The sequence below is a fragment of the Clinocottus analis genome, unplaced genomic scaffold (assembly GCF_023055335.1).
Source record: "Clinocottus analis isolate CAN_PGR_092001 unplaced genomic scaffold, fCliAna1.0.p SCAF_23, whole genome shotgun sequence".
Taxonomy (NCBI): Eukaryota; Metazoa; Chordata; class Actinopteri; order Perciformes; family Cottidae; genus Clinocottus; species Clinocottus analis.
In genome coordinates, this window is record NW_027175965.1 from 5170001 (window position 1) to 5193523 (window position 23523).

Genomic DNA, 23523 nt, shown 5'->3' on the forward strand with positions numbered 1-23523 from the left:
CGAAAACTTTAAGAAAAGTTTCATTCAAACATTTTTTTTCTTTAATTCACTCATGGCTTGACACTGCATTTTCAACAAAAAGAAAGAAAGATCAAAGGCACTGAAATTTGAACTGGTTCTTCTGTGTCCCTTTTAAAACATAGTGACATGTTTCCATCGTGTTGAGGCCAATGAGTAAAGTTAGAGTTCTTTAGTGGATTTCTGGTGGACTTTAGTGTTCAACTGTCATCATGCTGGAGAGTTCAGAGGAGTAGTTGGTTAGCCGCGACAGGGAATGGAGCACGAGCAGGCAGCTATCATTAATGTTAAAGTCATGATCTCTGGCCCTGGAATAATTCCTCTTAATTACATCAGCCAGCCTCACTGATCTCTACACTTCTGTGAAACCATGAATCAGACTCTGGATCAGTGTTCCAGAAGGATGTGACACACTTCTCGTTTTAAAATCATTTGTAAAGCACCTATAACACTGACACATATGTGCTTGATACTGGCTTAAATACTGTTAAAGCGAATGAGATAAACATACAGAAAGATGTTTTAATCAAAGTGTACTTACGTAAGGATCACGCAACATGTGCCTTACTTATGTACACATATAGATAACATGTCAATTTTTGTTTGATTTAAAAACTTGAAAAACTATTTAAAAAAACTGTGGAAGCAAAAACAAGGAACAAACAAAAGAGTTCATCAAACTATATGGGGTTTTACACACAGCACGCGTGTGTAAAACCCCATATAGTTTTACACACGCGATTTAACCTCAGTTGACCTTGCTTCGCTCTACAAGACTCATGCCAATTCCCTCCGTGAACTCTCGCAGCAGGTGAGTCAGAAAAGGACTTGTGAATAAAGTAAGTGAAGATACATTACATGGATTGAGGAAGAAGAGTGACGACGGTCCATCTTCACATTTAGCCCTTGCACTGACCCGGTAGGTGTCAGCCCTACTACATGCAGGGATACCTAAACACCTACAGACTCAGTCCAATTCTTCACAACAGGTGTGGATCTCTCCACCTTCCGTTGAGGGTCTCGTGGAGCCAGCTAACCAGTGACAGCAGCCCTGCAGCAGGACATTGCTACTGCAGATGCATAGCTTTGCGCTTAATAGTCCTGCAGCTGCTTGGGAAGTTCTCTCCCTCCTCTCCTCTCATGCTTTCTCCGTTGATTAATTTGTCCGCCGTGACCCCTCCTCACAGTTACATCACGGAGCCAGCTGGACAGTTGCACAGATGGATGGATCGGTGGAATGATGAAGCAGAGTTTTCTGGCAAAATCCAGTAAAATAACGCAGAAATGCTAGATATACGAGGAACATAAGCCCTCGCTCAGACACTTGATCGCTCCTCTTCCTTTAGTCTTTTTGTGCATCTCTTTCATTTTTTTCCCTCTCTTTTCTCCTCTTTGTTCCTACTAAAATGGCTCCACCTCTGTAAAGTCTATTAGCAGCCTAAGGTAAGCCTCTTAGGAGAGCCTCTTGCTCTCTGGGAGCACAAGAGGCCAGTGACACTGAGAAAGGCTAAACAACAATCACACACTTCTGAAGCCAGGGTGGGCTTTAAGACGGGATTTATTAGAGAGGAAAAGAGGATTGAGCGAGATGGAGAAGAGAGTAATGATAGAAAGTAAAATCCACATACGGTATTGTTTGACAACAACCTCCACAAGCATCGATACTACTGACTGTATTTGTCTGGTGTTTGAAAAGAAGAGTATTCTTTATTTCAATGCTTTTGAATGAACACATGAGTTGTGTTCTGTAATCTTTAAGGCTCATGTGTATGTCATGATTAAGGTGCAAGTAATTCGATTGGCCTGCATCTATTTGTAGGATTGCTCCTATGTGAGGAAACTCACTGAAGTGTATTTAACATTAATGTAACCAAATGCTCCTCTAATCAACCCAGGGTCTATTTTAGTGTATTCAGGTCTTGATTCTTGAACTTGTTTTTCTATTTACCCAGAATGCACATGGCAATACAGTCTAACAGGGTCGTAGAGAAAGATGGGAGGAAGAAATTAATCAAGCAGGATGAAGAAGGATGTACTGAATCATCCTCCAGCAGTAATCTAGAAGTCTTGAACTCTGGGAACACCCTCTGTTTTTCAATCCATTATAGTAATGAGATAAACAAGATTAACCAGATGAATGTGTGATGGAATCCCTGCAGTCTCAGTGTGTGTGTGTGTGTGTGTGTGTGTGTGTGTGTGTGTGTGTGTGACGATGTCTCAGTCCTCGAGCACTTTTTAATCATTCATCAGATTCCTTACGAGACCATGCAGCCTTTGTTTGGAGCTTACAGTCTTATTGTTATCGGATATAATTTACAATAATTTACAGTGAGAGTTTGCCAGCAGGAGGAAAGGTCATCGTGCTCCACACAGCGACTTAGAAAGCTCAAGAACTGGCTCCGAGTCGAGGTCAAAGGGTGTGTCCTTCAAGCAGACAATGGGGTATGAACACTTAAGTACAGGCCATGAATAAGCACAATCAAGACTGAGTCCATAATGAGATTGAGAGTGGCCCAAGACTAAGCCTGAACGAGGATGTAACCACACATTCAAAGTATTTAATTCTGCTTCAGTAACTATGTATGATACAATCACAGTTATCTCAGAACAAACTAAGTTTTTTTGAAAGTGCAGGATCAGGTCGTGAGGTGTAGATAATAGGTTAGCCGTAGAAGAACAAAATCTCTGAGATGTCTTGGAAACACGATGCAAGTCTAATGGCCGATAAGAAGTTACAGAAAAGATCAGTAACGGCGGTATTTCTCTCACGCACTAGCTATTTTTGCTGGTTTAAGTTGTTGCTTCAAACAAAATGTTTGTCAGGTCTTCAAACAGCTTCTGAAACCACACCCATGCCTTTCCAATGTCAGAATGTCGAGGATGTCGAGATGTCTGACAATTTGGATACATTGAATACCTGGAGCCTAACCCAGCCCACACTGGGCCCGCTGCTTTTAAATGGGCCATGCATTTCTAAGCATGCAACATATATGCATAATGACTACTTTTATATATGTATGCCAACCAAGTGCTCTCTCCCGCCTTGAGAGCCGTCAACCAGCGAATCAGTCAGCTAGCTGGTCGTTTGAAGCGCGTGTCCTATCAACCCAGTTTCCTGTCTCTCCGGGTTTCACATGTTGTCAGACCAACAGCTGAGCAACAGCTCGGCATTCCCATTAGACTCGCTTCATTAGAGGACAGCCAGTTCCTGCAAGTTATCACCTCAAGCCTGCTCATTCTCAAACTGCAGCACACCAATAACATCTGGCCAATAAGCAACCTGTCACCAATTTGATACGGCTAATTGTCAGCAGGTGCAATTAGCTTCCCATCATTTGCTAAACCTGCAGTTTGAATCCTGAAATGCTTACTTTGGATGTCTTAAGTGGAATCCGCCCCACTTTTTAATTAAAATCCAACTACCTTGATGACAGTTGACAATCATGCCACACACAATTGCAACATAAAAAAAGTACAGTGTTGACTGTAATTAATGAATGCATGTCATCATGAGAGACAAAGATAGTTTAGTCATTTTGAAAATGTATCTGAGGCTGTACGTCCACACTGTCACACCCTGCTTCCTCCGTCTTCTCTGCCTTTCCGTGCTGCTCTACTTCAGCCGGCTCTCTTCCTGTGTCTCACCTTGGTAGTGAGGATGCAGATGCAGTCCATCCTCACCAGTCCGACTGACAAACTTTCATCAAAACATCTTCGAGCTGCCACTTCCACCACTCAGCCGCTTGTTGCTTTTGGTGACATCCTTTTGCCGTCTGCACCGTCTCTGTCCCCTCCTTTACACCCTCTTCTTTCATCCCTCTCTCTCTCCCTCTCCTCCCTTTCTCATGTCCTCTCCACCTGCCCTTCCATCGTAGGAGCAGCCAGACAGGACTTCTCCGCTAAAACAGAGGCCGTCTCGGAAACATGGCAGCAGTCCCGGCGCACCTCCGCCCGCCCTCTTGTTTTCCAGCTGCTGTCTTCGTTTTATGGCAGCTGGTAGACACATTTTGCCCTCAAAGAGTGCATGGCTCAGAATATATATCCGCACACACACAGAACACAAAAAAAAAACTGAAAAAAAACCCCGGCAAACATGCAGAGACAGGCGCAGAAACGCACACACATGGATGCACAGGCAAACGCTCACACAGACAGACGTGTATGCACAGACGTAAGCACACACACACACACACACACACACACACACACACACACACAAATACTTATGCTACACGCACACACACCACTCTGCCGTTTTATCAGGTCAGTCTCTGGCAGGAGTGGGGGGTTAGACTGAGTGAGCGATAAAGCAACGGATGCTCTACTTTCAACTTTGGGTATGAGCGAAGTTCAAGTTCAGCATTCACCCTGAAGCTCCATACACAAATAAGGGATTTAATTTCACTCACTCAGGATACAAGGCTTTACCTAGATGGACACCATCACTATAACGGATGTTGAATTTGAAACAACGTAATGTACTGTAGAAGACCAACAGGGCAGAGAGAAAATGTCTCATCTGCAAATGTCTTGCATGAAACACACAGACACATACACACAATTTTGCATTTCCCTTTGTTGCTGTCCTACTCTACTTCTGTCCAGCTCCGCCCTCCTCATGCTGCTCACTGCTGCCAACAGAGCGATGACAGTCTGTCTGCACTGCTTAATGTGTGCTAAATGAACATCATCATTGGGTCTCAATTATTACTTTCAATACACGTCATCTTAGATATTTTTTAAAAAGTGAAATGATGAGTGATCAGAAAAAAATAGATAACATGTGTTTCACTTAATTTCAATGTTGGCCACTTAACACTAAAGTCCCAGACAAGAAAAACTAAATCAACCACAGTTTCTTATTATTATTGGAAACATTATGAACACCTGAGCAGCACATTGTTGTACCTGGTGTTACCACCAACCCAATAATAACAAGACAATACAAGCAGTGTGTCGCTGCACATGCTGTACAGCACTGGATTGAACGTTTAGCACAAAGCAAACTGAGTCAATATCAGCACAATTTCCTGAGACGTCGGCAATCAGCAGCAGTTATGAGCAACAAAGTGTCCCGTGTGAGACTGTGTTCAAACAGCCCAAACCACAAGAAACCATTTCAACAAGTTCACCGAGACAAAACCAGTTGCACGAGCCCATCTCTGAGCTCGTTCTGCTGACTCTACTGGGGAATAAAATGTTACTGAACTGAATTGATTCCCCTTGTCATATTATGTAATGCAACAAAAGCCAATGTCCAAAACAGCCAGCCTGCATAAACGATCTGTCCATCTAATTCTGTTCTCTGCAGCCACCAGCAGCCTTTCCATAAACTGGTTCAAGAGGAGACGTGTGAAGATTTACCCAACCCTAATTCTGACAAAAGGATACTCGTGACAGCATGTATCTTACAAGCAATGTTCTTGTTCTGCATCCCATAATGCAGAACAAGGTATCACAACAAATGAACGTACTCGCTGACGATAATTTCACCAAAATAAACCCCAAATGTGACAAATCTGATGAGGCAATTAGGACCACGAAAACAACTACAGCTCTGCCACTCGACCTTTTAAACGTCTATTGGGAGAATTATACAGTCCATCACTAAACATGACAAGCACTTCGAGGAGAAAATAGACGCTATATTGTCATTTAAATAGTTCATCTCAGACTTCGGAGAGATACATGACCTCACGGCTTTTCCAGAATCGTGCAGCCCTCGCGTCAACTCAAGGTCACCACCCAACAACTGGATCCCCCAGCAATACATATTATACACTGCTTTCAACTGCGGTGAGATCTCCTGTTGGCACAAAGCAATCAGAGATGTCTTACCTTGGTGGGCGTCAGTGGGCCGGTAGCCGACCTGGGGCTGGCTGGACCATGGCTCGGGCTGGTGCAGGTGATGTGTACTGGCCCGGGGCTAGTTGGACTAGGAACAGAGACAAAGTAAAGACGGCGTTTAGACGGCAATTAACCGGTATTCAGTTTTAGTCTATTGGTATTATCAAGAGATTGTTAAATCTGTCTATTAATGGGTTTTGTGTTTTCAGTTTTAGTGGAAATAAATAGAAGAAAAGAGTAAAATAGCATTATTAGCTTAGCTACTGTACAATATCTGACCAAATAAAGAAAAGGACCACCTGTTGTAACTTAAATGTTATCAATGGCTTGAAAATCTGTCATAGTTTGTGACAAAAAGTTTATTCTTCTACATCTGTCTATTCAAAGTATAAATAATTTGTATTGTGACAGTGTCAGCACACTGTTTGATCAAATTGTGACAAAAGTCATACTTAGTTTTTTCTTTTATCCACACTTGTGGCTATAAATGCGAATTGCATACTGAACTTTCCAGCAATAATGAATCCATTGAGTGTGTTAAAATGTCAGTAAACAGTAAAGTTTTGCTGATGAATAAAAATGCAAACATACGAATCTGGAACATACCTAAGATAAGGAGGACCTGTGGGGCTGCGGCTGCTGAAGGTGAACTTTCCCTGGTTGGGACTGGTTGGACTCGAGAACTTTCCCTGGTTGGGGCTGGTTGGACTCGAGATGAGAGTGACTTTGCCCACGCCTGGGTCCTTGCTGGTCGTAGGAGCTGGAGAGACCAGAGCAGAGTCGGTGACTCGGTCGAGACCTGGGCTGGTGCTGGGAGTGATGCTGGTGGGAGTGCGGTTGTCTGGACTGGTTGGAAACACAAAGCCTTGGACGGTGGTGGAGACGAGGGCTGAGACGGTCACCAAGTTGAGGTCTGGAGAGGCGAAGTCGCTTTGGGGATTGGCGGAGCTGACGGAGCTTTCTGAAGAAGCATTCGAGTTGGTGGCACTCAGGTGTGACTTTGTTCCATTCAGTGACGCTCGGAGAGGTGTTTTTATGGAGCCGGTGGGGGTTCCCACACCATTCACTGTGACTCCAGGAGATGTGGCATTGGGGGGAGAAGAAGGCACAGGAGGCTCTGTTGATTTCGAGGCTCCAGGTTGGACAGGAGGGGGAGGAGCACGATACTTGGCCTTGCTTGGCTTGGACTGAGGTGTAATGGAGTGCTCTGAAGGCGAAGATGGCTTAGACGTGAGTCTCTCGGATGGGAGTGGAGCAGCATGGGACTTGATTGACTTGGGTTTGGGGGTCAGGGGTTTTGGCTTGGGTGATCCTCCAGAAGCCTCGAGGCTCAGGGGACCAGGGGAGGGCGGTGGCTGGACTGGAAGCTCTGTTAGCGGGGCGCTTGTCTCAGGAAGGTTACATGGACCGTCTGTCTGGTCCCCAGGACACTTGCTGTCTGCAATGATGGTCAACTCGTAGTACTCCTGAATGTCTGAGAGGAGAAGAGCAGAGAAGAGCCGAGATGAATGACTGAAGGGTTTAATGGGTGAATAAATGAGGTACTGAAACATTGAAGGGATGAAAGACTAACTTATTGCAAAATCAAAACAACAAATGATAAAATGACTAAATATCATCAAACTGAGGCGATCTTTGAAATGATACAGAGCAGTAGGGCTGAAATGACGATTTGATCAGACAAAAGTTAAGCTCAGATTAAATTGATGATCAGTTAATCATTCCGGACATTTATCACTCCAAAAGTAAAAACACTTTCTCGTTAAAGGCTCTCGAGACTCAGGACGTACATAACATTGTAAACTGAGTATGTTTGGGTTGTGGACAGTTCATTGGACAAAACAAGAAACATGGCCCTTTGATTGACAGGATTTGATGACATTGTATAGACTGAACAACTGATTAAACAGGGTTTCCTATAGTGAAAATAATCATGTCTTGTAATATCACTACTGTATATTTCACATTTGACTCAGACAGGCTAATTGAAGCTGATTGCAAAAAAGTCTCAGCTAATGCACCGTTGACCTCTAGTGGCAGCACACGGTTACTGCCACCATAGTTATGTCGACATTAAAAGAGAGTTCATTCTACTGTCATTTCCCGTTTTAGAAGTAAGCACAATGACATCGCACATAAGCGACGGTTACACGTCAGCGACTGTTATGATAAGAGGCTTCACTTCCCTCTCTGCATACAGAACTGACTCCACCAAATCATACACCTGGCTGCAAGCTCAGATAAGTTTGGGGGCCATAAAAGAGATATGAAGAGAAAGAGAAACAGATGTACAGTATGTGGGAAGAGGAAATGGAATATGTATAAAGTTGGAGGGGGTGTGTAAAGATAAAAGGAGAAGAGGGATTTACAATTCATTAAAAAATAGCCAAAAAAAGTCATCAAGGATGTGAGTTACAAAGTACAGTCACTCAAAATCCACTCCATGGGCGAACAGTAGATATTCAAACACTTGATCCGATGTTCCCGGGACAGGGATGTCGTATGTGTACAGCGGCATATTTGTATTTGTGATTTCGGGCTGTACAAAATAAACTGAATTGAATGACATGATACATGAAGTCGAGACGCAACTTTAACGCCAGAGACAGCTCGACTAAAGCTGGAAGTCAAACAGGAACTCATGTTTAAAGAAGAGCGCACACACTCAACAGAGAAAGGAGTGTTACTGTGAGAACTAAAGGTGTGGGCGTGGCGCTAAGCAGGTGGGAGCAGAGACTCAGAACCAGTTTGTTTTCCTTCACCACAAGCTGAACAAACCAGTTACACACAGACTGTTAACTCTTGGGAGGAATTTAAAGTCGCTACACATTCTCTAAATGTATCCAGGCTTTCTACAAAGGGCCCTGTGTTTTCTGTGACAGGCTACATCTCGCCTGCATGTTTGTGTTCTGATCTCTATTTTCTGGCGAACATGTAGAAGCACGAGATCTTGTAAACACCCCAAAAACTAATGCTCCCACAGTGCTTGTCTACTCTTACAGTAAGTCCAGCGCTTTGTCTGCTGGCCTACGAGCCTGCTGTCTCACAGACACACCTTCTAATCTTCATGTGTACAAGTACACATGTTTTTACGTCTTCATATACAATCCCAAATGCATGGTAGTATCTAAAGGGTCAGTTCACGTAAATCACAGAAACAACATTTACTCAGACAAGTTTCAGTTTTCTTCGCCACGGTTTTGAGAAAATGTAATCCAACGCTGATTTAAATACCTACATCTCTGGTATGTACTGTAAAATGTGGCCTGGGGCAGAAACATTTACAGACGTGTCAAAGACAAGCATCAATAAAAATGAAAGGGGTCAACGGGCTGGTTAGAAGAAAACAGCTACAAAAAAATCCCACCATGTCTTCAAAATCAACACCTCACGTTGTAATATGAGGTGTAAACGGATGTTGAGAGGTACAGTGAACAAATAAACAGATATCCTTACCAAGCAGAGCGCTAAAGAGCTGACTCTGGAAGACATTGATGACTCTGTCCAGAGACTGCTGCAGCTGGGAGTCTTCCTCCACAAGGCCCTGTGCGCTCCGGCTCTGGTTCTGCTGTCTCTGGTCAAGTTTGGCCCGATACTGCTGGAGAAGCTCCAGGGCTCGCTGAGCGTCTGAATACAAAATACACAGGTAAATAAAGACAGAAAAGGAGAGGTATAATTCTCCAGGGACTCTTAAGTAGAGCAAGGAGATTAATGTGCATTAAAAGCCTCTACTTAGTTGAGGATTACTATGATTAAAAACTGCGGCTGGTTCGGGCCTCACAGGGTCTTCTTCAGGTTAATAGGAGCCTGATCGATGGCTCTTGATAGTAACTTTGGAAACAGGTGAGCCAGATAATGTTTCCTTGTTTACATCTAGAATTTAATATTTGAAAGCAATTAAAAATGAAACGTTTATAACATCATCAGTAATTTACGAGCATGAAACAATTGTTTGCTTTAGAAAGGTGAATCAAGGTGCCTGTTTGCCCTCTTCTCCTGAGGTAATATCACTACATGACAATATAATATGACACAATGCAGCATGATATACATATAAGGGCAACAATGCAAACTACAGCCTATTTAGTAGTGTGCATTCTGCGGAATGATAACAACAATTAAGTTTATTAGGCTACTATGGCAATATAGTTTATGGTGTTAAAGTCTCGATGGGACTCTGAACAGCTGATTAAACCGGAAGCATTGACAGCCTCAAAGTCTATCTCGGGAATGTCGCTTTCTTTGAACGCCAAACGGCATTCAACACATCGATTGTTTACGTAAATCTATTTCAAGTAGGATATGTTTCAGATATGAATCAGTTGCACGGCCACACACTTTAATACGACGTGCAATAAGCATTGGGCAACAATAAAAGCAATATTGTAATAAAAGCAGATACAAAAAGTGAAAATAAAATACCGATTGGTGGATAACTCGTGTGCCGAATTGAATGTCTGAATAACGAGTAACAGCAATAATGATCTGCGCGTTTCATGAACCAATAAACAATTCCGTGTGAAACTGCGGGTGCTTTAGGGAAGTTTCAGGGCGAAAAAAAACCAACACTTTGATGAGCAAACATACAGTGTCATCGCAGCCTTCTCGGCTCGTTTTAACTGGTGCACTCGATATAGTTCATTTAACAGAATTGACTGCGTGCAGGGGTTAACCATAGGTTCTACTGAAGAGGTAGGAACAGCGACACAAATACACAATGAACGTACCTTTCTGTCGCACGGGCATGCTGACACACTGGTCGGGGCTCGCGTCTCGCTGTGTGTCGCTGTGACGGTGTCTGTTGGTACAGATGTGTGCGTCTGTCCCGGGACAGCCTGCCTCCAAAGTGGGACACCGAAACGACAGCGCCACAGTTTGCACCGGCCGGTCTCCTTGTCATTGAAAAGGGAAACTTTATCAAGAGTTTGATGGTGGGAGGAAAAGAAAAGCAACGTTGACAGACACCGCGTGGACTTAGTACCCGAAGCTTGTTTCTCTCTCTCTCTCTCTCTCTCTCTCTCTCTCTCTCTCTCTCTCTCTCTCTCTCTCTCTATCTATCTTGCCTCCTTCTCTCTGGCTCTCCCGCTGTATCGTGTTGGTAAATCTAGTCCTCCATTTCTTCATTCAGGTGACTCCAAACGCTGTCCGACCGGTTCTTAGGCGGGATGACACACACACACACACACACACAAACACACACACAAACACACACACACACACACACACACACACACACACACACACACACACGCACGCGCGCACGCACCCACCCACACAGAATCCCTAAGGACACACGCTCACACATGCAAGCCCTCCTCGGCTCTTCCTGTCTTCTATAGCTGTCCTATGATCACGGTATTGTCATTAAACAGTCATATTGTGTGCAGTGGATGAAAACCCGGTTTATTCCAGGGCCAAAAGGTCTGCTGGATCTAGGCTACATCTAATCCACTCAATGCTAGGTTTATAAACACTGATTAGTCTCCCAGAGGAAGTCATGTGCAACCGCTCCTCCCATGATCCCACTGTTTTGGGCTGCTATACTGTTAAATGATAGTGCCCTACATTTGTTAATTAAATGAAATGTTGAACTGACTTGTTGGCTAATCTACATATATATATATGAAACCCATATGCATGCCGAGGCACTATACTACTGTACCACGATATAAAAAGCAAGGTGTAGGCTGAAAGGAAATCAATTGAAAAAGTCCTGCCTGTGTGACTGTGGTGGTGTTGTCATTGTAAACAGTTGTATTGTGTTGAGTAAACTAAAGGTGTACACAGACTTATGCCAATTACCATGCTGCAAGACAATGTCTCTTAAAGGACTAGTCCCCAATTTCCTTTCAAACAAAGTGAGATGAAAGTAATTCAGTGTGTCTTTTGAGCTTTTTTGGTTCAATAATTATGGCTTTGCAAAAAAGCAAAAGTTATAGTTAATGCCTTTGTGTTAGAACACATGCTAACAGCCAGCTAACGTTCTTTTGGTGATATTAGGCAATTCATTATCTCATACACAAACCAGTTTGATCAAATAACATTTCACATATGAATAACATTGGTATGGGAAGGTGGGGCAGAACATGTTCACTACAACATTTTACAGTAGACTATTGAGTCTTGCCAATAAACTTTCCTGTTTCCAATACACGTGCTGTTTATTAGGTTGTTTCCATAGCCCACAATAGTTTAAGAACTGAAAGTAGCTGCTAATATTTTGTTTAAATTATATGGGACTATAAAAAAAACCCACAAACAATTAAGCGTTTAGCCTAAAAGTAGAAGAGTGGCTGATAATAGTTTGGATCATATTTTGTTTCCCATACAATCATGTTTAGCTAACGTGAGCTAACTGTAATGGATGCTAATAGAGATTCAAATGAACAAAATACAACATGTTAAGGTACCTTTGAGAAGCCTTGTGAGAAATCAGGCAGTTCCACTTTCAGTGGAGCTAAGCTAACTGGTTCCTGCTTCCATCCTGGTGCTAAGCTAGCCTTAATGCATTCCAGACCTACAGTATCACTACACTGGAAGTTGGGATACAAAGCAAATTGATTTCCTTAATTGTGGGAGCTTACCTTTTCTATAGTTGCCTCTTTGACACCGGTCTCTTTGATATTTTATAGTTCATCTCCGTCACAGTGTCAGTCATCATACCCTTGGCAGCGGAGATGTTACAGATTGTCACAGTGCAAAGACAGAACAGCAAAATTTAGGAATGCAAAAATGCTGCATGCCACACATTAGTCCCGCATGTTGGACACAATATTGCATGTGTTTGTGTGTTTGTCTGTAGACAGCAGAGAGACTGTAGCGACATTTCATTAGCAAATGCACACCCACCACACAGACAGAAGCCAAATGCAGGTCATGGACTCAGTCTCTGGTATTGTTATTGATCAGGTCAAGAGCTTATTGACAGCTTTAGTGGGGGCAGAAAAACGCTCTTGCTCTGTATCCCTTACACTCACACACACTGATGCCAGCATAAGTTATGAGCCAGCGTGGGGGGAATTTATGCATGATTGTGTAAGTGGGTTGGTCAGTCAGCACACAGAAGTATCATTCTGGACAGACTAGTGCGTAAAAGACAGAGGAAAGGGAACAAAACAACATCATTCTGCTTTTTTTTCCTTCCCAAAGTGTGTGTGGGTGTGTAGTATTATTCTCTATTGTTAATTGTCGGCCCGTAGCACAGAAAGCAGAGTTGTTCTTCAGAGGGTACTGATGCCAGGAGAATAGTGGGGAATGGTACAAGACAGACACAGGGTACAAAGTTTATAAGCCAATGATTCATTATAATGCAGTCAGGCATCTTATTACACAGTATATCACAATAATGCAGCAGTGGCACTCAAATCCTTTACTTGAGCAATACTACAATGTAATATTCCATGACAAGTAAAAGTCCTGCACGCAAGTACAGACGTTGCATCAGCAATGTACATGGAGTAAAAGTACTAACTCTGCAGAAAAAAAATGCTTGTATGAGTTTTATAGGTCTATTTTTATTATCATTGGTTAAATGCAGAGGCTAGGTTTCACTGTGTGCTGTGCTGTATACAATGTGCAACAATAAAAGTGTACATTTAAACGTGTAAGGGCATTTTACTGTAGTGACTATATCTACATTTACTACTTTATACATTGGTTCGTCATATCTAACAAAGCATCATATTTTATAAGCTGAATAACGCTAGCTGAGAAATCCAGTTGACAGAGCAATAAGGATCTCTTTACAACAACAAAGCTTTCCTTATGAAAATTATATATAATGTAGATGAAAGCATGAACAAGCTCCAGTTCAATTTCCAGAAAGTATCCTTATGTCATTTTAATTGATCAAAAACTCATCCATTTGTTTCGTCACATGTGCTGTGTGCAAAATCCAGTGGGATTTTTAGATATGTACTTTATATGTACTATATCACAACGGACCAAAATGTCTCTCGGAGCTGCTGAAACTATACAAACGCTTTCTATACCTTAATGATACAACTCTGTTTCTGAGGCCGTCTCTCTGTAAGCCACAGCTCAGATAACTGTCAAGAGATAAATGAGATGGACGGTTGGAGAGGGATGAAGGAGATTCAGGCTGTTAGACTAATGGACAGCGAGACAAAGGAGCCTCTCCTGACTTTAATCCACAGAGAAGCAGAGGAAACTGAAATCTCCTCCAGACCGGCTGAGGCGATTGTCACCAACCTCTCCTCTTTCCTTTCTTGACCTCATCCCTTTTTTTTTAATACAATACCTCCCTTCTTTATCCACTCTATTATAACCTACTTGATCCACTTTCACTTGATCCCTTTCACTTTCATTAATATGTTTACTTCTCCTCTCATTCTTTTCCTTTCCTACTTTCTCTACTTCTGTCTTGATTCCTTTCTGCTTTTTTTCTTCCTACGTTCCGTTATTTATTTTCATTATTTGGGCCCTTGTCTTGGTAGTTTTCTCCTTATTTGCTTTTTTCCCCCATCCCAATATACTTCCTTGCATCCTCTTCACTACTTAATTCTGTCATACCTTTCTTCCTTTCCTTAATTTGCCCCATTCCTTCCACTTCTTTCGTCCCATCCCCCCTTAGCTCCTCACACCTTTCTCTCATTGTACAGCAAAAAAGATGCACACAGGAAGAGCAAGAAGGAAATATCCCTAAAGACAGAGCTCAGTGCAGGAGGAACCAGACTACCAATAGTGACATTTTTATTATTTGTACAATAGAGACTTTAGTACATTATTCAAAACACTTCTTATATACTGAAAAAATGGTACGTCCCAAAGCCCAAAATGGCTCAAGTATAATCGCTGCACAGCATTTTTTCAATTTTATACATATATTATTTTTTGTAAAAACTGTATCTTAAATAGTATTTACAGATAGCGTCTGCAAAATGCATTCTAAACACATGATATATATTATATATACTTCTGCAATTACATTTCTCCGCAATAATACTCAAACTTAAAACTGGAAGGATTTCAACTTGCATGTGCAAATAAATAAAGAAATAAATAGTTCTGTTAAATCATCACTAAAGTCTGTCCAACTTATAACTCGACAGCGGTTCTCTCTTCGGAGGTCAAAGTACTTTTTGTCACACAACAGAAGAAGCAGCATTCAAGTTGGGTAGGTGTAGGTACTGCAGAAAGCATGAGTACATTCACAATCAATATGAGTCATTTTAAATTGGATTTCATTCACAGCTATGTACAGTGACACCGTCTTCAGCATTTGTTCAGCTCTTATGTAGTTTAAACACATAGAAAATGACTGTTTTTATAGTCATATACATATATATATAATATATATTTGTATAACACAAATTCACAATTACAGTAGAAATACATTTTATACAGTTTTGGATAGTACATGTGTAGGTCTCCAAGTCATACTGTGCGTACTTCCATCCATAACTTTGTTATAAGTGTCATTATTATAAAATATCACAATTTTTTTGAGCAAAGCTAAGGTATATCAATATATTTAGAAAGAATTACCTGAAACATGTAGTAAAAAATAATTATATTATCAAACTTTTTTTCTCTGTCCTCATCATAATATCTTTGATATTTCAAACTCTAAATAGGGTTGGGTGGGTGTCAGGGGTTAAGATGAAGTCTCTCAACCACAAGACTGAACTGTACCATTTTGTGTCTCTTATTCGGAATTAACTCAATTCTAACGCTTATTAAGAGGGTTGACACAAAATGGGCACAGGATGACACTGTCATGTCAAGTAAAAGCAAAGGGCAGTGCAGGATGTTGTTTTGCTCTGGATGAAACATCAGATGTTAAACAGAACAAAACAAAACTCACTGTCATGAAATGTCTTCAAGACACGTGTTGCATTTACACAGAGACAGAAAATGAACCTCTTTACTCTCTTTCTGTGGTCACTTCTGTCTAAGTTTCTGAAGCGTGACCATGGAGGTCAGATTATAGAAGACTACATTTACATGGCTCCGGAGACCTCTCATCCAATCTGTTTCGACATCTACATTATTTTCTCTCCATATCCACAAATCTAATCTTGAACATTCACCAACCAAAAGTTGGCGAATCAACATTTCCATGTACACCTAGTGTTAGCTAGGATCTCCTCAGGTTAGAAAAGTTACACTGGAATAATTTCAGCCAAAAGCCTTTGTGGCACAGATCAGATCTTTTCCCTGATTGTCTAAAAAGGGACCATCTGTTTGGTTGCAGATTTAACCCTGAAGATAGTATTATTATTGATTCTTGTCGGGACATTTCCCCAATTTGTGATGCTTTCTGCAGAGAGGTCAAAGGTCAGGACACTTTAGCAAAGCGGATGCTTGCAGGAAAGGCTAAATGTTAAAAAGCAGTTTCCCTAACCACTCAAGCCACGCCGCTGCTCTCACATGTGTGCAGATCAGATCTGGGCCACAAAGCGGTAAAGCTGTGATGTTTTGGGCCTGTGTGTGAACACAACCAGGGAGGGTAAGAGGGTCCGTATGGCACCAACTACAGAACGTCAGTCTCACTGAAACTCAGTGGTATAATACATCATGATTCTTCTACCAAGTCGAGAACTCTAAAAGCCAACAGAAAATGGCTGGCTGAGAGTGACCAACGATATGAAAGCATGCTGTGACTTTATCATACAACTCAAACAGCTAAAAAAGGATGTAACATCGCTGTAACAACACTAGAAAACAGAACTTCAGAATATGTCACAGATATTATGAGTCATGTTACAGTGTGTGTGACTGGTTGTATTATAGCAGTTGAATTGTAAAATCAGGCTAGAGTATACACAGGGCTTCATTATGAATAGTGGACATAGCGCACCATTGCATACGTGTTGTGTATAGGGGCACATATGTCTACTGTGTGTCTTTGTGTGTGTGTGTGTTTGCCTGTTAGCTCATGTGCATGGCAGTGTGTGTAAACATTAGCATGATTTGCTCAATAGATGGCACTGTAGGACAAATTAGGCTCTGCTGAAAATCTCAATGGGCCGAGCCTCAGTAGTATTGCTTTAGCTCTTATCAGGACACCTGTGCAAGCAACAGTTCAACGAAAAAATAAATAATAAATAAAACAAGAAGCAGTTATGAACTATCAACAGTGTTTTCTTTACAGGAAAAAAAAATCAGTGGTATACTTTAGAAAATTGTTCATTTGGAGAAATTATCCCTGTATGTGTTCATAAGAGAGAATTTATGTGATTTATCAACAATATTTATATTAATCATAAACTCTGAGAGCTGTCTGTCCAGGCCCCGAGGAGAGTGCAGCTCCAGAAAGCTGCAGCTCCGTATATGTACACAAGGCAGAAAGTCTTACGATTTAATTTCTGTACGCTGGAGGCAAAAATACCTGCAGAACAAAAGACAGCGGAAAAGAATAAAACACAAGACAGTGATAAAAAAGAGAAGAACGGACGAGAGAACAGAAAAGAAGACAAAAAAAAGTAAAGAGGACAGCGCAGTGAAGAACACAGAAAGTGAATCATGTGCGACGCCAAACAAATTAATAAATATCTAACATGGAAAGCAAAATAAATGGCAGTGGAGAAAAAGCTGAAATAAAAACTATTCAGACTGATCAGATGACTGCCTAATTAACAACCACAAAATCCAAACTGCAGCAGCCCTGTAGGAACTCAAAGAGTCCTCTTGTTGTCCGGCCAGACGTCGATCAGATCCCTGACCGCCGGTAGACAGAAGAGCCGATATGTTTCCTATGGTACATTTGGCACTAGTATTTGCCTTTGGTCCAGCAATAGGCAAATAAATGTCTGCGTGTTCCCCTAAAAAGGTAAAAAAGGCGGCTCATTTTTCAGTTCCACGAGCCTCCAGCGGAGGGCAGGCAGGGTGGCATGGGATGGCGATGAGCAGAGTCGAGAAGCGTTGTTGTGTTTTTTTTTTGTTTGTTTGTTATAAAACTATTTTTTTTTAGCAAGTGCTGCTGTCTCTCAGAACCAACAAGTCCACCATCGGCTGGAAACTCTTCAGCAGAGAGACGGCTGTCTCGTGCTCCATGTGTAAAAAACTATGTCCGTTAGCCTGCAAGGCAAACACGCAGCACAGTCAACAGCAAGTGTGTGTGTGTGTGTGTGTGTGCGTGCATGTATGTATAGAGATATGTGTGTTGCAGTATTTCCATACATATGTCTATGTGTGTGTGTGTGTGGAAGGATGGAGGGCCACTGCCATCATTATCTCAGTAACACATCACTGTTGGGGAAAAGAGAGAGAAGAGGAGGAGCTACACAGTCATGCTGTAGAGAGAGAAGGGGTAAAGACAAAAAAGGGCTTTTAGATGAGTTGATCCAGCTAAACTGTACATCTGTGGAGAGAAGATGAAGGGGGAGGAGAGGAGGGAGTAAAACATGAAAGGAAGAGGGGGAAGTCAATCTGTCGTGGGAAAGAGCTGGCATCTCATTTTGCCTTTGCAGTACAATCCTTACACTTCCCTTTGGACTTAACTCGAGCACTATTCTTAAAATAATAGCTACAGTAAATAAGAATAAAGTCAATAATTAGGAATATTTTCTGTGTTGTGTTCATTGATTTAATTTGACTGATCTACATGGGAGGTGGAAATGTATTGAGTCGCTTTTTGTTGCCCCCGGGAAAATATCCCTGCAATTAAATGCAATTTCAGCATTCAAATGAATGTTTAAATATTGTTCAAGTGCACCCATGTTTCTTTTTATAGCAACATATATTTCAGAGGAACAATCTACTCATCTAAAAAATAACACACTGTAATTCTTACTGCTCACTGCGATACAACAACGTAGAGTTAATTGACCTAGAAATATCTACAACCGATACTTTTAGCTTAAAGAACATCTTTATTGGCTTGTCATCAGGCTCATAAAAAAATCCATGTGTGAATGCTCCATTTGCTGATACATCTGTGTATGCCAATGATGGCTGTTTCACTTGTGTCTTTTTCTTTCCTTCCCTGCTTGTTATACTTTAACGTTCTTAGTAATGTGTTGTATGATGACCTTTATGAAGGTATAAGTGGAAACTCCCAATAATATTGTGGCAAAAATCATGACTGTATATCTAATATCTAGCCACGATCATCACTGTTGTCACACAGTTGCTACAACTGACACTGTATGATTACGAAGATTAAGGTTAGTTCATCCTTGATTTCCTACAAAATGGCCTTCAAATCATTTTCTCAGTCTCATAGTAAAAGTCATAAAGATAATATAAACATATTGTTTTAGGCTACTCAAATCCTCCTGTGATCTTTGGCTTTTGGGGTTTATTCGGCTCATGATGGAGGAGAAAGAGGGTTCGGGGGGGAGAGTCATGCCTGATTTCAGAATCAACAGGTACACACAGAGGCAGAATATACAGGTGGGAAAATGCTGAAGTGTGACACAATGCAGATCGTGAGATGACAGCGGGTGAGTTTGTAATCTCTGTGGAGAATCAGTGTTGGTGCGTCTCTGTTGAATAGCTTGTGTGAGAAAATGTCGCAGGTAGCGAGGACACAGCTTTCTTACTGAACGCTCTGCCTCTGTGTTTGTGAAACAAGGGAAGGCCGAGGGAGGGAGAGCGGGCAGTGTGTGGCTGTTTCCGGCCCCGTTGATGACGAGTGAGAGGATGTTACCTGCAGTATCTTGTCTCCGGGCTGCAGGGCGGAGGCGGCTGGCCCGTCATGCTGTACCCTAGTAACAAAGATACCCTATAAGTCAAAATGATACACCGTTAGGACGACACAGGGACACGATGGTTTAGAATCTTTGCCTTTCTCATTCTCACTTCTATATCCACCCCTCCCCCCCCAAAAAAGAAAAAGTACATCACTGCCAAAAATATACAGGCAGTTCACCAATGCATTCTCTTTGTTCTAAATTTCCAGAGTCATGCAATTCATGATGAAATATAGTTGAAGTTTTAAGTACTTGGGTTTACTTACTTTTGGGATCTATCTTAGACTTTACAGATGCTGAGTGAAACAATCCTCCCCAAAAGACATAGATTACAGATGTCAAAATGGTTTATTGGCTATTAAGGACTTTGCATAAATGTGAGGTTAGAAGAGAGAAATATATATAAATATATATATATATGGTAAATTTACTGTATAAATAATAGGGCAAGGAGAATAGATGTGGGCTGGGTACTGACTAGGGGGAAGAAGTAGGTAGCGGGAAGGGCGATGGATTTTTCCTCCCCCGTATTTCCTTTCAATATAACCCAAGGCAGAGATTGTAAAAACACCAACATCTTTTCACTGAGAGCTGAAAGATGTTTTTGAACACAGAAAGTGTGGGACGATGCAGTTGTATCGACTCAACGCGGTTCAACAGGTTGTGCACGTGTTGAACAGTGAGCGTGACAGATAAAGTTAACAGTACGATGCAGTAGTGACAGTGCAGCGGCACGTTCATACTACAGTCTATGGGTGAATACAAGAACAAACACATATATTGCATGTTAAAGAGGTGTATAGTCTAGAAGCATTAGTTGAGTTACCAGTCACAGTAGCACTGGCATTCATACAGTGAGCCTCATATATGTATACAATCAAATCAATTTGATTATGTGGTCATGGTTTAATTTTATTGCAAACACACAAAAATATGGATTCTTTTTTTGGATCAGGTCAGTTAATTTCACTACTTTAATACTCATAAAGTGGAATATGGAGCTCACTGTACGTTACTAATATGTGTGTTAGTAGCTGAACATTGTGTAGTGTTAGTAACAACAGCTAAACAGTTAAACACACTATAAAGCATTTGCACACAAAGCTGCAGTGAAAATCATCCCATCAAAATTTTGAGAAATGTTGTTACAGTTGAAGACAATATTGTTTTTTTTTGCAGCTGAGTGATAACATACAGTTCTCTGTAAAAGATGACAGTTAATACATATGTTATCAACAGCAGCTCAGGGTGCAAAGACAGCATATTCAGCCACATCCCGAACAGAAAATTGGATTTTCAAACATTAATGACCAAGGTCTGATGAAAAATCCATGAGCTGCTCCTTAAAACCCTTCTTGTGATCCTATTCCGAGCCTGAGAAGGTAACACATCAAAGCCCAGGATCCCACTCCTGTCAATACGGGAGCCGAGTCCCCGTCTCCACTCGCTGAATCCTAATTAGCCGATCTGAAACTGACCCGGTGGCATAGAGAGCCGCAGCCGGTCTTTTGGGAGGGAAATCTTTCGTTTGAATTTGAACAGGTTTCCCAAAGATTTTTTAATCAATCCGGTTATGATGATTTTTGTATCTATATTTGTCATAATGACAATTAAAGTCTAGTCTGTCAAGTTTATGAATCAAGTTTGTCAATCTGTACATTTTCATGGTGAACTATTGATGACAGGAGAAAGAACTTTTGTTGAATTTGAATAGAAATAACCAGATTTATTAATTCAAACTGACAATTTGAAGCCAATTTGATAATGATACTGTTCCAATTGTCCGACAAGCATGTTCTTCTTGCCCAAATAAATCGATGGGTGCAAACAACAAGCTAACCACAAGGGGACGCCGCAGTCTTGTTGTACAGCCGTGGCTGTATTTGGCTCTTGGGATCAAAACCACAGATCTATAATTTATGCTGTTTTGATTCACAGTCCTTTAAACTACTTAAACTCCGACTCAATTTAGCCTAAAGTTTTCCCATTATTTACATTCAAAGTTCAAAGAAAAGTAATGTCTACTGTGTGACGAGAATAGTCACAAATATAGATGCAGACAAACCAAAACAGTTCTCACAAGTAGGTCAGAAAAGATGATAAAAACTAAAATCAAAGGATTCTGTCTTTGTTTGAGCGAAAGCTGCGGCAGAATCGGCCCTGAGTTTACAACCGTTGAAAAGAACACGGAAGCAACGTCCGACTGCTTCTGCAAGAAGCCTCACGAGTGTGGATGGAAGTAACACGGTGGTCAGAGTAAGAATAAGGTGATTAAATATGGTTTTGGTGGTAAGAGACATTAGCTTTTCTTGCATCATGGTAACTTTGACAGAGGGCAAATATATAACAGTTCATATCGCACCACGTTTGGGATACCTGAATGCACATTTCACAGTAGAACATTTACATTTGAACCATACATGACATGGCATGAGTGAAAAATCAACATTTGTCAACTGACATCACTGGATATACCCACATGATTGACAGGGGACTGCAATGCACTGTCATTTTATGATGGTTAAGGTAAATAACTTACTCTAATGTGAAATACTGCAAAGTATTCTTCAATATCCATTAATCCATATTGAAATGGATGCATATATCATGTATGTATCTAGACCTACAGTGTCCAGATATATTCTACATATACTTTATGTATAGTATAATTATTTGACAAAATATGTTTGAGAATCACTTGAGAGCATTAATAATGGACCGAGTGCAGCTGGTGAAGCTTTATGGATACAAGTCAACATGGGAATGATTAAATAACTGTACATGTCAGCAACTGAGTCACTACTTGTCTACTCAAAAGTTAAGTTAAATGATGAAGTGACAGTTTCTATATCGTCTCTTCACACCCCCGACTTAAATGAATTCACCATTTTGTCACATGGGCTGCACGGAGGCCGACTGTTTTAAAGCACACTTAGTGTAGGCTTCCTATTTATAGACCAGCTGTCGCGTCACTTACTCAACATCTGAATAGCAGTCGGTAAAAACTGCCACGCTTTCCATCCTGAGATCAAAGTGTTGAACATCTAAAATCACCCACGGTGTCCCAGAACTAAAGCAGCCTTCCTAAAATAGCTGTGAGAGCTCTGTGAGCAGCCTCGCTCCTTCAGACCGACTCCAGCAGCATGTTTCTAGGACAGACTGCCGTGTGCAGGAGGCCTGGGGGGGATCTGCAACCCCAACAGGCTCATACTGACAGAATCAATCAAACCAAGGAGTCGAAATGATAAAAGAGTTTGGCATGTCTTCTAATGAGACGTCATGTGTACATGTTGGCACAAATGTATTTCCAAATACTCAAATATTCAAGTTTGTTGCCGTGACTTCATTTTCCAAGAGATCTAATAGCAATGAGCACACTGTAAAAATACACCAAACTAACAAACTAGTGATATGTGCATTCAAAGTGTGTGAATTGGGTATCAAAAGTGACACGTTTACTATTATTCCTAATGATATAGTTTACCAAACTCAGTATTCTATCCTGTTTGTATAATATGAAGTTGGAAAATATTTGATCAAATTTATAAACCTAGTTTCGACTGATGTTTTCTAAAAGTCTGTAGTTTAGGATCACAGACTCAAAGAGACTCAAAGTTTAAGTCCGCCGCCGCCGCACAGACAGACGGACCAAACGCTGCAGTAATGAGCAGCAGTTTCCTTGGCAACTCTGAGGTAAAGCCGGGGGAGGCTGTGATTGGCTGGCAGGCCGGGTCGGGTCGTACCATGTCGGAGGGTTTGAAGGGGTTCCCCTGGCCGCTGATGCCACCAGAGATACTGAAACCAAGACCAGGGTTCTTCTCTATTCTCACACACAACTACAAAGAGATAGCAGGAGGAGAAAAAAAGAGAGACAGAAAAGAAGGAAAGACAAGTGACAGTGAAATACAAAGATCATACCAGTTCCTACACGAGCATAGAGTGTGTCGACAAGACGTACGATGGAAGAGGGCTTTCATGCAGTATGTGACACGCTTTGGCA

General features: G+C 41.4%; 2 protein-coding genes across 13 annotated transcripts in view; both read right to left on the reverse strand.

The window, feature by feature from the left end:
- LOC137793409 (discs large homolog 1-like protein) overlaps nucleotides 1-10811 on the reverse strand; it is a 91026-nt gene extending 80215 nt beyond the window's left edge. The window contains exons 1-4 of one of the 2 annotated variants that reach the window (XM_068589537.1): nucleotides 10593-10811; nucleotides 9322-9492; nucleotides 6472-7339; nucleotides 5857-5953 (exon numbers count right to left, since the gene is read on the reverse strand). In XM_068589537.1, coding sequence (XP_068445638.1) covers nucleotides 5857-5953; nucleotides 6472-7339; nucleotides 9322-9492; nucleotides 10593-10611 — 1155 coding nt within the window. In that variant the 5' untranslated portion in view covers nucleotides 10612-10811. The remainder of the gene's footprint in view (nucleotides 1-5856; nucleotides 5954-6471; nucleotides 7340-9321; nucleotides 9493-10592) is intronic. The other variant, XM_068589530.1, reaches the window with a different exon arrangement.
- Nucleotides 10812-14560: 3749 nt separating this feature from the next.
- Nucleotides 14561-23523, reverse strand: part of lrrc7 (leucine rich repeat containing 7) — a 95534-nt gene continuing 86571 nt past the window's right edge. For 3 of the 11 annotated variants that reach the window (XM_068589702.1, XM_068589691.1, XM_068589701.1), the window contains 3 exons: nucleotides 23267-23359; nucleotides 19481-19555; nucleotides 14561-17907 (listed from right to left, as the gene is read on the reverse strand). In XM_068589702.1, the coding sequence (XP_068445803.1) occupies nucleotides 17797-17907; nucleotides 19481-19555; nucleotides 23267-23359 (279 nt within the window). In that variant the 3' untranslated portion in view covers nucleotides 14561-17796. Of the gene's footprint in view, nucleotides 18123-19393; nucleotides 19556-23266; nucleotides 23360-23523 lie in introns of those variants that run through there. The other 8 variants (XM_068589692.1, XM_068589696.1, XM_068589695.1 and 5 more) reach the window with 8 other exon arrangements.